Source organism: Clupea harengus, chromosome 12, assembly GCF_900700415.2.
Source record: "Clupea harengus chromosome 12, Ch_v2.0.2, whole genome shotgun sequence".
NCBI lineage: Eukaryota > Metazoa > Chordata > Actinopteri > Clupeiformes > Clupeidae > Clupea > Clupea harengus.
In genome coordinates, this window is record NC_045163.1 from 7,831,533 (window position 1) to 7,845,475 (window position 13,943).

The following is a 13,943-nucleotide window of genomic DNA, read 5'->3' on the forward strand; positions in this document are numbered from 1 at the left end:
CAGTGCGATGACAGCAAGAATCACCAACCCAGGGAAGTGTAGTGTAACAACCAATGAACATTCAGCAATCTCAGAGCTGGCCAATGAGCAGGCAGAACAGCAAGAGAAATAACCAATGACCTTTGAGCTGATGCTGGCTCAGCTCCACACTGTAGGGTGAATGACACAAACTCTGTGTCTGTGTGCGTATGTGTGTGTGTGTGTGTGTGTGTGTGTGTGTGTGTGTGTGTGTGTGTGAGCACCCATTCATGCTCAAACCCTTGTCTCCATGACACTCTTATTTACCTTCACATTAATATGGTGAAAATTAGTTTATTTAACTGACTTTTTAACTAATGAAGAGGACTTAAGTGTATTGCCTGAGCCTAGGCCCTCTAGTCCTGCTTGTGGTCCTGCATCTTGTGAATTCAAGCGTCCCCCAAAAGACTGCTTCTTTTCTGTTATGGTTGCCACTCTCTGATTCTCTCACACTTCTGACATCACTTCCTGTGGGCAGAATTGAGTTGCGTGTGCTAGGCACCATCCCAGAGGGAGAGGAGCTGACTGTGTCCTACATTGACTTCCTGAAGCTGTCCAAAGACCGCCAGCAGCTGCTGAAGAAGCAGTACTACTTTGACTGCAAATGTGAGCACTGCAGCAAAGGCATCAAAGACGACCTCATGATGGCCACCAAAACGGACGAAAAGGTAGGATGACCAACACATAAACACACACAAAAACACGCACACACACATAAATGTAACTTTTGGACAAAAATATTTTGAAAGATTTGGCCATCATGTTGCCATTGCACGTCCTCCATCGGATGTGTTGTGATGTGAGGGTGTTTTGATACTATAAGCAGATGGCAAGACAAACGCCACACACACACGCACATGCACTACTCAGGTAGGAGTTTCAAAAAGGTTGGATGACCAACACATACACATATACATACACACACGCACACACACACTCACTACACATTTCACCCTCACCCAAACAGTTTGTTACATAAGGAACCTCCACGCAACTGTCACCTGATGCATTAAAAATGTCGGCTCCAAACAAACTCTTCAAACGCCGTGTGAAACAGTACTGTGAAACAGTAAGAATGTGGTGCTGCCTGAGTGGAAGAGAACATCCAGCTTACATTTATGGAACAGTAGCCTGACTGTGATGAGATGGCGGGTGGAATGCGATTTGTATGTGTATGTGTATGTGTCCTTCCAGAGATGTGATCTTGAAAGGCAGCATTAGAAAAAGTACATGATTTTGCTCTGCTTGTTAGCTTGTTAGTTCCTTGTACTGACTATACGGACTCAGAGACGTGAAAATATGTCTGGAGGCCTAACGCCATTAATTGATTTGACCTCCATACCGAGCTGCACAGCTAAACAAAAACACCAGTGTTGCAAGAATGTTCTATTTAAAGCCATGGATTTCACTTATTGCACAGATAAGATGTTTTCTTGATGTATTCTATCAGCATTTCATGCCACTTCATAATAGTACATACTAGAACATCCTAGCATGTAATTACTGACCAGATATTTATAGATATAGGCATGTAGCACATAATAGTGCATACTAGAACATCCTGGCATGTAATTACTGACCAGACATTTATGATATAGGCATTAGCACAGAAAAAGCAGAAGGAACATAGCTGCTACCATAAGAGATAGTGTCTATCAGGCTGGAATCAGAACAGAGGTGAATAAACAGAATCTGTAAAACCTGATGGTAGGTGAGTCTCTGATAGAACAGACAGGACTGAACGCTTGTGATTCAGTGAGCAGCTTTGGATGACACCACTGTCTTTGGGCCATTTAGGTATTTCAGAATCCCCCAAATGAGGGAGCCATAAACGCTTCTGACACAACGCTTGTGTCTCTTTGTGTGTTTGCAGCCCTCTGCAGACCAGGTGAAGGAGGTGACAGAGTTCGGCCTGAAGGCTTTTGAGAAGATTGAGGAGGCACGCATCTCTGGGGACTTTGAAGAGGTAAAGTAGCCCCCCCGCCTTCCTAAGGATTCACTGCTGGTGTTAAAGGTGCAGTCCTTATAATCCAATAATATAACCCTATAATCCGATTATAATCAATTACACCTTTCTCAAATTCAGCAGAATACTCTTCACATTCATTTAGCTGTCCGTCTAATTTGTGCTCTCAAAAAACCTCCGGCCCTGCACATTCCTGGCTTTGTAACAGTGGTACAGGAGGTAAAGAAGTCGTTTAGTAATCAGAAGGTTGCTAGTTCGATACCCTGTCGAAGTGTCCTTGAGCAAGACACTGAACCCCTATTTGCTCCTTATGTGCAGTGTGCCATCAGTGTAAATGTAAAATGTGTATACATTGTAAGTCGCACATATGTAAGTCGCTTTGGATAAAAGCGTCTGCTAAATGACTAAATGTAAATGTAAATGTAATGTAAATGGGAAACAAAGTGGCTCAGACCAAGCCATACGCTATTCCAGCCTGGCTGTTGAGATCCAATATCAACCACCATTGGCCAGGATCAAGGACTGTCCCTTTAAGTCAAGACATGACCTCTGTGCTCAGGGAGCCGCATAGTTGAATGTCTTCTCTAAACGCATGCCATACCATAAGCTAAACGCCTAAAAATGCCATGTTGCATATGTATCTTGTTTGTTTATCCAACTTGTCCCTTCCGACTCTGTCTCTGGCACTCCCCCTTGTGGTCAGGTGGTGAAGCTGTGCCGTGAGTGCCTGCAGAAACAGGAGGCAGTGCTGGCCGACACACACCTGCACCACCTGAGAGTGCTGAGCATAGCCAGTGAGGTGCTCTCCTTCATGCGCTCCTTCAAGGAAGCTGCAGAATGCGCCAGCCGCATGGTGGTCGGATATGGGTGAGTATATGTATAATCATATATGTATTTTCTTACATTACATTACATTAACATTAAACTTACATCAAGTTATATATCCTTTCACTGTTGTCTCCCACACTCACCCTTGGATGAGTTTCCTGTAGGGCTTAATACACTCGTTATACACCTGTGACCATTTGATGAGTTCCTGTAGGGCTTAAATCATTGTAATACACACCTGTGACCATTTGATGAGTTTCCTGTAGGGCTTAAACCTCTCCTCCTTATAGGAAACTGTACCATCCAAGCAACGCCCAGCTTGGCATGGCCACCATGCGGGCAGGAGTGACTAACTGGCATGCAGGACTCATCGAGGTGGGCCACGGCTTGATATGCAAGGCCTTTGCCATCCTCATGGTGACCCATGGCCCACACCACTCCATCACAAAAGACCTGGAGGTACAGCATGATCACACACTCACACTCAGTCTGTCACACTCTCATTCATTCAGTCTCTCTCTCTCTCTCTCTCTCTCTCTCTCTCTTTCTCTCTCTCTCTCTCTCGCTCTCAGATGCACGTACACCCCCCCCACACACCCACACACACACACACACACGTGTATATTTTGAGAAGTGATGCTCTGAAGAGTGGATGCTTCGAGGAGTGTATGTTCTGAGAGTGTTGTTTTGAGGAGAGTATGTTCTGAGAGTGGATGCTTTGAGGAGTGTATGTTCTGAGAGTGTTGTTTTGAGGAGTGTATGTTCTGAGAGTTGATGCTTTGAGGAGTGGATATTCTGAGAGGGTTGTTTCGCCCTTGTGACCCCCCTGCAGGTGATGCGCTCACAGACAGAAGCAGAGCTGCAGATGTTCAAACAGAATGAGAAAGCCTATCAGAGCGTGCGGGAGGCAGCACTGTTCGGAAAGCCACTGGCTGAGCCAATCAAGGAGCAAGTCAAGGAGCTCGTCCAGGGTGCCAAATAGGCCCTCACACACACACACACAAATGCATTCACATACACACACATACCACACAAACACATACACACTCACATACACACACACACACACACACAAATGCATTCACATACACACACATACCACACAAACACATACACACTCACATACACATACCTACCTACACATACCTACAAAGGAAACAAGACTGGCAATACCAAACAGGTGGTTTTGAATGAACTAATAAAACACTGTGACTCACTGTGCTGCAGTCTGTTTTGATTGTTTGACACTGGAGCACACAAAGCTACCTGAGGTGGTCAGGCCTGCATCTGGACAGCAGGAGCGATGATGAAAAGAGCAAAGGATCACATGAGCTGAGATGTCTTGGGAACCAGAACTAACCAATCTGAATGTGCTTTAGGGATGCTATTATTTTTCTTTGGACTGTTTTTAGGTCACAGTAATTCTCATGGCTCAGACAACGGGCCCTTCTGCCTTTACATAGTGTTATATCATAGCATACATCTATACGTTACGGTTCATGGTACCATTTTAAGTTGAAGTATTTAGAAGATGTTCCAATAACCATATCCAGAACATATTTAAAAAAAACCAATAACAAAATGAATGCGTAATACAAGATAGCAGCAGATAAAAAAAAATATTAACAATTATAATTATTATAAATGTATTATATACTTTTAATGATGATCATAATAACCTAAATCTATATGTCTAATATTTTCTAGAGGCCAACAACAAATTAACTAGCATCAAAGATGAGCTAATTTTAGGCAACTGGGTGGAAATTGTAGGTGCACTGGTTTAAAATGTCTATTCAGGATTACTTGACATAGAAATGTTTACACTAAGGATGTATAGGAAGAAGCTTCCAAACATCCTGTTCAAATGATGGCCTTTTTTTCAATGAGAAACAACTGAGGCCCCAGATAGGCTTACATAAATGTAGGTACACTTGAAAGCAGCAACCACAAACTGAACCACACACTTATTTTCTTTCCTCAACAAAATAAGAGCTTGAAGGGCATTTGGAAAATAGTGTCTGCCAAATAGATGCACACATTTACTTAGATACAGTCATTTAAAAGTAAGCAAAAGAAAGGGGAGGCTTCCTGCAATACCCACAGTTATCTGCCCCACTTATGCCTCGCAGCCAGAACTCACAGAGTCCGTTATACCAACGGAGACTGTGCCCCATTGAATGGTTACATTTAGTATGTCACTATGTTTAGTTTTGGGTTAGGGTTCATCCTAAGCAGGGTTGATGTTAACCTATCCTAGTGTTGAAATATTTACAGCGAAATGTTGTGGTGGAACTACTGGAGTGGAAAGAAAGACTGGCAGAATGTGAGATGGACGGTCAGGAATCAACAGACAAATCTAATCACATTGCCAAGACGTAAAACGGAGTAAAATTATGCAAAGTTGAATTGGCTCTGAGATGAAGTTCATTACTGGTAATGATGTTTGCATCAACAAGTACTTGACAATAAACTTGAGGATAACAGCTGGTCTCGCTGAGCCAGGCTGGACGAGGCACGGATCCACTCTAAAACCATTGGCCGTCTGTGCAGAAGCAGCAGGTGCAAACAGTTTTTTTCTTAGTTGTAGTGACAATGTAATGCACCATACACTTTAGGAGGAAAAGGGCATTTTAGGGTTAAACAAGGTGAACAGAAGCTGGAACGACCTGCAACAGTTTCGTGACTTCAGTGCTCATGTTTGCACGTTATGTTTTAGTTCCTAATGACTCAACAGGGTATTGTTAGGAAAAGGAGGACTGTTGTTACACCTTAAGACAACAGCCATAAAGCTATCCAAATGAATTCACACCTGTGGGCGCTACCTCCAGTCAGGCCTGAAAAGGGCCTCTAACTGGCCTTATGAATGGCAGTTACACTTACTTGCTTTGGGCCACTGGAGCGCATGCACTACAATATTTTAGAGCACCAATCTAAAAAGAGCGCTGTACAGGTTGTCAGAAGGTTTCCTACCATTAGTCCACTTGGGCATCTTCATGCACTATAGACAGTCATGAAGCTACCATACTGAGCAGCTCCTGCCCATAAAGATGTATATTTGAGATCCTTGATGTGTTCAACAGCACAACAGCTCCTACGATCGGTCAGTGAACCTATTGTAACAAGCTCTGGCGGATAAGACATGTGCTGCGATGTTAGAGCATATTCCAATACACACCAGATAAGGGAGGGGTCAGAGTATCTTTAGGGCAGCAACACAAACAATGCAAATTCAGAGCTTAGGAAGTGCAAGCAGTAAGTAATGACAATGCTCACACTGATTTTCTTCTTTTTATTTTCCTCAAAAACACAAATCACTCAACAGGGTCAGAGTATCTTTAGGGCAGCAACACAAACAATGCAAATTCAGAGCTTAGGAAGTGCAAGCAGTAAGTAATGACAATGCTCACACTGATTTTCTTCTTTTTATTTTCCTCAAAAACACAAATCACTCAACAGGGTCAGAGTATCTTTAGGGCAGCAACACAAACAATGCAAATTCAGAGCTTAGGAAGTGCAAGCAGTAAGTAATGACAATGCTCACACTGATTTTCTTCTTTTTATTTTCCTCAAAAACACAATTATGAGATGCGCTTGCTGACTCTCTTGTATACGATGGGGCCCAAAGTCATGGTCTGAAAAAGAGGACATAGAATGCTTGTTCAGATTATATACCGCAGAGTTAACTTAAACCCTACATTAAAAGCACAAGTGAATCTACAACAACCGATGGAAGAGGCTCTACTCACATTGCAAATGGAATCTCCAGACACCTCAGTGACAGACTCAATGCTTTTCAATGAAACGGTCAGCTTGTTTCCATTCAAGTGCACAACAGTCTAGAACAGGAGAAAACAAAACGCAGGACTTTACTATAGTTCTCAGGATAAATTCAGAAGAGACTTAATAGATTTAAATCAAAGAATTTATTTTAAAAAAGAAAAAGATTTCAACCTCTGCATATTGCAGGTCAACTGCGAAGCAATTGTCCAACAGTGATAATTTAATACCACTGCCTTGTGTTTAGAACAAGTATTCAGGGATAATTTTAAAGATGCATCCCCACTCAAGTTAATCCAGGTTGGGCCTCACTCACCTTGACTTTCTCTCCAGTCAGGGTCTCCAGCTCACATTCCTGCCCAATCGTGAAGGTGTTCACCATGACCTTTGTACCAGTGGTAACGGTCACCTTGAAGTGATCTCCATTCTGCTCAATTTCAGAGACGCTCTTGATGTCTTTGCCCTTCTGAATCAGTTCATCAGGTAGACCTACAAATTAAAGAGATTAACAGATTAAACATATACACGCAGACAAGCCAGCCATTTCTCCCATGTTTCTGGAATATAAACACAGCACCTAGAATGACTCACCAATAGCCTTCATGAAAGGCTCAAAGTTCTCCTGAGACTCCAGCTGATATTTTCCAGCAAAGGCCATTATGAACTTCTGCGAGAAAGCAAGAATTTTGCAGGAGCCGACCACTTATATAGCCCCGATGGAATGACTAACCCAGTCGAGGACAGGTGTAGTGATTTCACTGATAATTGTATGACGTTGATGAGGTAATAAGTTGTGAAACATTACTTAAAAAGTTGCCGCTGATAAGGTTCCCACTGTAATCAGTGTGAACTCAGTAAGCAGCAAGTTCAAAGTAATTGACGAAGTGGTTCCACCCGTAAGTTTTTTTACTCTTCATTAATACGGTAATCATTCATAAAAGCCTTAATGCGTACGGCAATAATTTGCAAATGATATATTTTTGCTTTAGGCTCACTGGGTTTTTCTGATTTGCATAGTGTGTTTATCGACTGCAGTCATTTAATTTGTAATCAAACACAACTCTTATTTACAGATATGAGCACAGCTCCGGTTACGGAGCCCATATTGCTTTGTCATTATCGCATTTGAATTCTATCTACCCACATGTAGCCTAGTATTGGCCTGTAACTTATTTAAACCAATTTGAGCTACTGTGCTGTCAGCCTATTTTGAATAAGTTTAAAATTGCATCGTGGAATATCTGATCAATCATTTTTTTTTTTTTTTATTCATTCAAGTTGTTACAATGATACTTTACCAGAAAGAAAGCTTCAGTGTAGGTCAAGGGTCAACGTTCAAGCGGCGCATTAAATTGGGATAAGATTTCTCAAAGCCGCAACAATAATTTGTTATACAACTTGGTCGTACAGAAGGTGGCGTAGTTGTGCATGCTTTATCGAAGTTCGCCGTGATGCGAACACTGTGTGTTGCACAGAAATGTGTTCCTTTCTTGGACCCATCTATTTTTGTTCCCGTCGTCTAGCAGTGCTTCCTGCTTTATTGTCCCCTGCGCCCGATTTGCAGTGACTGGCTTTTGAGGTATTTCATAGTTTGTCCTCGTGTCTTTCTTCGTAAAATAACAATTTACAGACATGACTCTTGTGATCCGAAATCAAACTGTGAATAGTGCAAACGGTTACTACAGAGGACCAAAGCTTGAGTCTCTCAGGAGTTCTGTTTCTTCCAAACTTGACATGTAATCATGTGGTTGAAAATTGACCAGAACAACAACTGTCAGTAACTGGAGCATATGACGGGAGTAAATATATAATTCAGTGACTGGACTTTTCGGGACTTTTCCTGATTTTAAGATAAAACAATGCAGAGTTTTCAGTCCAGTTCTGTATGTATTGCTGTTGTCTCTACTCAGTCTACATTACTGCATAGCCTACGCGCCTAACTAAACTCACCAGTAAGACTCTTGATCAGTTGAATACACCCGATTTTGCCAGTCAAGAACGTAATAGGATTTCACAAGTGTGCATAAAAATAGCGAAACGTAAATAGAATGGCCTAAAAATATAGGTAGCGGATGAGGCCACAGCAGAAGAGTTGGGAATCCCTGATTTGAGCTGTCCTGTGTGTCCTTACTGTAACCTTGTCTTGCATTGAATTAACCATTACATTAACCTAGCATTGCAATAACCTTGGATGCATTGTTCCACCAGCTTCCTGCTAAAATATGCGCTACTGCAGCACGCGAGGAGGAGTGCAGGGATGGGACTTCAGACAAGTACTGTTCTCTGGTTATGCCTCTGATGGGGGTATGTTTATGCCCGAGACCATACCCACCCTGCCCCCTGAAACGCTCAGGTCCTGGGCTCCCCTGTCCTACTCGAAGCTGGTGTACGAGGTCTGCTCTCTTTTCATTCCTGAGGAGCTGATCCCGAGGAGGGATCTGGAGGGTGAGTCATGGAGGCTTTGTGTTAGACTGACTAAATGGCCTCACTGTCTAGTTAGCTCAGTGTTTGCGCATGGTTGCCAGCTTTCAATGCTGACTTGAGATTGTGAGATTGACCTAATTTTGTTTTGGAGTGTGAGGCATTAAGTCAATGGATTGTATTGCATGCAAGCAGAAGACACGACTCAAAAGCATGTACCTTACACCAAAAGCATGAGAAACAGGAGAAATAATAGCACGGTCATTGCAGTGACTGAATGAAATGATATCATGCTGATGGACGGCAGCACCATCAGTGATGGTCTTGTGTTTCTGTGATTCTCCAGGCCTTATTTCAGATGCGCTGTCTACGTTTGCTGTGCCTGGCGTGGTGAGCATAGCTAAGCTGAAAGACGGCCTCTCCGTCCTGGAGCTTTTCCACGGAGAGACGTTTGCCTTTAAAGACCTGGCCATGACCTGCACCGTCCGCTTCCTGGAGTACTTCCTTCAGAAGGAGAGCAGCAGGGCCACCATCCTCGTTGGTAGGTGACCTACCAGCTCATTCCATCAAAGCATTGTGCACACACACACACACACGCACACACACACAGTGTTTATTGATATGGACTAACCTGCAGTTTTACGTCAAATGTGATGAGCAGACTAATTGTTCATCAGTAAGTACACGTACACTCCTGCCACAGTGCGACTTGAGTCTGTTAATGCAATTAGCAGACAGCACACAAAGGTCTGTGTAATCATCGTAAGTCATTGTTGGATAAGCGTGTTTGTAAATGAGGTGTGGACTAGATTCTCCGTGTGAGAATTTCTTGTTTGCATAATTGGAATTGATTGCTGTAATTATAATCTGATACAGAGTTGTTTTCAGATGCTCCCACTCTGTGTATGCAGGCACCTCTGGGGACACTGGCGGCGCTGCGATCTGCAGTGCGCGAGGCCTGCGGGGGGTGGACGTGGTGGTGGTGTTCCCCCGCGGACGCATCACCCCCGTGCAGGAGAAGCAGATGACCACCAACCTGGATGACAACATCCACGTGTTTGCAGGTGAGGCTGCACCCACAGGTCGAAGGTCACAAGGGATGTCAGCTCTGGTCACATAGGAGAATGGTCACGGGATGATGAAGGCTGATGATGATGTCACTGCAGTGGAAGCGACCTCTGGAACGTCTAATTAATGTTGTCATGTGATTATGAAAGGGCAGAATGTCCTAAGCAGTAATGCTGAACAGACAAGGCTTCAAGTAGCCTTGTGGGACCAGAGGTGACCTTGATCGTTGTTCATTGATTGATTTATTGCTTGAATAAAAGAGTAATAAGAAAATGTAAATCACCTTGTAAAGAAATGAGGTCAACCCTCAGCATATTCAGCTAAATGCATATTGGATACATTTTCTTTCTAAACTAGGAAGTGTTAAAATACTAACATCACAAACACTACCATCTACAAACTTCCGGTCGACTACCATACTTTATTGGATTACACCACACACAACTATATTAATATTTGTCTAAAATATCTAAGTTGGAACTTAGATAGGTTAATGTAGGAAGAACACTGTAGGAAAATTGTAGGAAGAAAAAGAAATGTAGCATCTTACCGTTGCCACATTCCTTACATGATCAGCTCTTCACTATTTTGTGATGTACTGTATACTTATGACCTAGCTATGTGTGCCTGCATTGTAATGGTGCGTGTGTGTGTGTGTTGCTCTGTGATGCTGCAGCGGATGGGACATCAGATGACATCGACGTCCCCCTGCGTCGGCTGTTTGCGGATCAGGACCTGGTGAGGCAGAACGGCCTGATGAGCCTGAACTCTGTCAACATGGCACGCATCCTGGTCCAGCTGGCACACTTTCTGTACGCGTACCTGCAGCTGAGTGGCGTGGAAAAGACCCGCCCTGGAGACTCCCTGCCTGTCCTGGAGGTGGTGGTGCCCACTGGTGGGGCGGGCAACATCGCAGGTGAGTGAGTGAGTGCAGCAGAGAGCAGAGCTCACTGAATATGTCTGTGCCAGTTGTGGTTAACATGTCATATGGAGTTTCCTCCCATTGTTTTGATTGTCATCTGACTGGGACTTCAGGCATTTCCTGTTTACCTATAGAAACTAAGATTTTACATTGGTTATGTTCCATTCTTTGAATTCTTCTGTCTCACATTCCTATAATTATTCCTCTCTTCTCTGTGTGTGTGTGTGTGTGTGTGTGTGTGTGTGTGTGTCAGCTGGGTGTATTCTGAAACACATGGGAGTTCCACTAAGACTTGTTGCTATGGTGAACTCCAATGACATTGTGTGCCGTGCCGTGCAGAGTGGTGATTTCTCCATGGCAACCAGTGTCAAGCAAACCCTGGCCCCTGCAATAGACATACAGGTGCTCAAATGTATGATTCAATACTGACAATGTTTGTGTATGAATTTGCACTAATCATTGTGAATGGCCTCTGTGTGTGTGTGTGTGTGTGTGTGTGTGTGTGTGTGTGTGCGTGTGTGTGTGTGTGTGTGTGTGTGTGTGTGAATATCTGCAGGACCCCTACAACATGGAGCGTGTGTTGTGGCTTCTGTCGGGGAAGAATGGAGCGCTGGTGAAACAGATGTTGGAGGAGTTCCAGAGGTCTCACCGCCTCCCCCTACCAGAGGCACTTTATAAAGAGGTGTGTGACACACACACACACACACACACTAACTCTCTCTACACCCCACTCTACAAAGACAGGATGGTGCCATTCAATGGAGATGGCCATAGCCCTTCTTCTAACTAACACACACAGACACATTAATGTGCTCTTCTCAGCCCTTCTCCTGTGTGTGTGTGTGTGTGTGTGTGTGTGTGTGTGTGTGTGTGTGTGTGTGTGTGTGTGTGTGTGTGTGTGTTTGTAGCTGAGCTCGGTGATGTCCTCGGGGAGTGTGTGTGATGAGGGGATCGTGGAAGCCATGCGCCGGTGCTGGGAGGAGAACCACTACCTGGTGTGTCCACACACCGCAGTCGCCATCTGGCATCACTACCACACACCACCACGCCCAGGGGAAAACAGGTTAGACACACACACACTTACTGACTCACACTGAGTCACACACTCTCTCTTTCTCTCTCTCTCTCGCTCTCTCTGTCTGTTATTCCTAGAATGCAGGAAGGAGTTCAGAAAGTGACCCAACACCATTGGTACCTGCACATCTCCACCCTGCAGCTCAAACCTAACCACTCCTCTCCCATCCCCGTTGCCCAGGTGCTGCATAGCCACAGCGTCCCCTGCTAAGTTCCAGGCCGCAGTGCAGAAGGCTGGGCTGACCCTGGAGCTCCCGGAGGCGTTGAGGGCTCTGGAGAGCAAGGCTACCCGCTACACGGACCTGGAGGTGGGGGAGGACTGGGAAGCCAGGCTGAGGGAGTGCATAGAGGCCATCGGCTCGGCCAGGGCCAGCGGCCTGTGCTTTTACTCCGCAGACAAGAGATGCTGATGGAGACCAGGCTGCAGTGAGCAACCTGTGTCGGTCCTTTTAGAGGAAGAGTTTTAACTTTTTTTTAATAGCACTTTTATTCACAATGATTTAAAAAAAAAAAATATGAAATGTGGAAATAATTAAAGCACTTTTATTTTCATACACGGAGGTAATTCGAATCGCACAACAAAATATTGGTGCCAAAGACAAGCTGACTGAAAAAGACGATTGATAAAAACTTACAAGAGGTTTGCTGAAGTGTAGACATATAATAAGTAATTCATATTTGGAGCAGTTCAAATGAAGGCAGGGTTGCCCCTTAGCCTCAGGGATTGATTACTGCAGTGCTGGTCTAATGGTAAATGCTTTTGTGTTGTGTGTGGCACTACAAGTTAGCCGTACCCTGATGACTAGAGGATGCCATAAATATATTTTCCGCTGTTTGTTTTTTCTGCCCAGAAGAAGAATACAAATTACCCTTAAAGGCTATTCCTATGAAGCAGATACTCCTAATTGAGTTATCTTGTGTGTGTGTGTCTGTGTTCTTGGATTATGTGCGTAGTGTGTGTGTGTGTTGTTGGATGATGTGTGTAGCTTGTGTGGATGTTGGTGTTTGTGTGTGTGTAGTCAGTGTTTCTGTACTCTTGTTTGATACATGCTGTAATTGTTCTTTGATTACATGATTGTGTATCTCTTCCTATCAGCAGGGCCCTTTGCGGCTGTGTCTTCACTCCATATAAGTTTATGGGCCGTGGTTTTATGGGTGCCAGTGTTCCTGACCCGCTGGACTCTGGACCCAGCGTTGTAATCACGCGCTCACATAATTATCAACAGAGTTCCCATGCTTAATATCGTACACACATCAACGTGTTCTATTGATGACTATGATTGAGGCATTGGGCTTTTCTCACGATTCACAATTACTCCTTTAACTTTCTTTTGAAGACCAGATACAATTATTGTGTCTTCTGTGTCTATCTATGTCATTACATAGTTTGACACAAATGGTTTTCTAAGCAGTGATTATATTCTGTGGGCCTTATTTTTATTCATTACTGTAAGCGTGATTCCTCTGGACCTTAGTAATTCTCTGGTGAACTAATTAATATACGATGTGGAATAGCATCATTGTCAGGCTAAATCTACTACCAGCTCCATCCAGATGCAACTCTCTATGTATGCACATGTTTTATAATACAAGGTATTATAAACAGTGCATACATCATGCATACATCATGTACTCAGGAATTTTCTCTAAAGGTGCTAACATCTTTGGTTGTTTTGAAGTTTATTTTTAAATACTTTTTATCCATCAGTGTTCGCAAAACTACATGTCTGAGTTGGATCAGTATGTTGCAAATGTTGGTTATTCTTATAGATGACAAGAGTTGTATTTTGCTGACTTCTTTTGCAATAAACCGATAAGCGGTTTACAAAGAGTAAGTGCTTGCAGCTTGAGTTAATTTACAATCTG

General features: G+C 43.6%; 3 protein-coding genes across 6 annotated transcripts in view; 2 read left to right on the forward strand and 1 right to left on the reverse strand.

Moving 5' to 3' along the window:
• Positions 1-4,029, forward strand: part of smyd1a (SET and MYND domain containing 1a) — a 9,941-nt gene extending 5,912 nt beyond the window's left edge. For both annotated transcript variants that reach the window (XM_012815989.3, XM_012815981.3), the window contains 5 exons: positions 497-686; positions 1,892-1,984; positions 2,688-2,851; positions 3,103-3,271; positions 3,645-4,029. In XM_012815989.3, the coding sequence (XP_012671443.2) occupies positions 497-686; positions 1,892-1,984; positions 2,688-2,851; positions 3,103-3,271; positions 3,645-3,794 (766 nt within the window). In that variant the 3' untranslated portion in view covers positions 3,795-4,029. The remainder of the gene's footprint in view (positions 1-496; positions 687-1,891; positions 1,985-2,687; positions 2,852-3,102; positions 3,272-3,644) is intronic.
• Positions 4,030-6,090: 2,061 nt separating this feature from the next.
• On the reverse strand, positions 6,091-7,324 carry fabp1a (fatty acid binding protein 1a, liver). 2 transcript variants are annotated; one of them, XM_031577777.2, is made up of 5 exons: positions 7,184-7,324; positions 6,909-7,081; positions 6,562-6,651; positions 6,381-6,447; positions 6,091-6,246 (listed from the first exon to the last, which is right to left on the reverse strand). In XM_031577777.2, the coding sequence occupies exons 1-4, from the start codon at positions 7,248-7,250 to the stop codon at positions 6,394-6,396; spliced, it is 384 nt and encodes a 127-aa protein (XP_031433637.1). In that variant the 5' UTR covers positions 7,251-7,324; the 3' UTR covers positions 6,091-6,246; positions 6,381-6,393. The 2 variants fall into 2 exon arrangements, with proteins under 2 accessions (XP_031433637.1, XP_012669790.2); XM_012814336.3 differs by having other exon boundaries at positions 6,091-6,447; positions 7,184-7,323.
• An 88-nt stretch (positions 7,325-7,412) lies between these two features.
• Positions 7,413-13,909, forward strand: thnsl2 (threonine synthase-like 2). 2 transcript variants are annotated; one of them, XM_031577773.2, is made up of 9 exons: positions 7,413-7,488; positions 8,801-9,037; positions 9,360-9,554; positions 9,925-10,077; positions 10,758-10,997; positions 11,257-11,405; positions 11,560-11,685; positions 11,912-12,066; positions 12,259-13,909. In XM_031577773.2, the coding sequence occupies exons 2-9, from the start codon at positions 8,815-8,817 to the stop codon at positions 12,485-12,487; spliced, it is 1,470 nt and encodes a 489-aa protein (XP_031433633.1). In that variant the 5' UTR covers positions 7,413-7,488; positions 8,801-8,814; the 3' UTR covers positions 12,488-13,909. The 2 variants fall into 2 exon arrangements, with proteins under 2 accessions (XP_031433633.1, XP_012672808.2); XM_012817354.3 differs by lacking the exon at positions 7,413-7,488 and adding an exon at positions 7,696-8,171.
• The last annotated feature ends 34 nt before the right edge of the window (positions 13,910-13,943 follow it).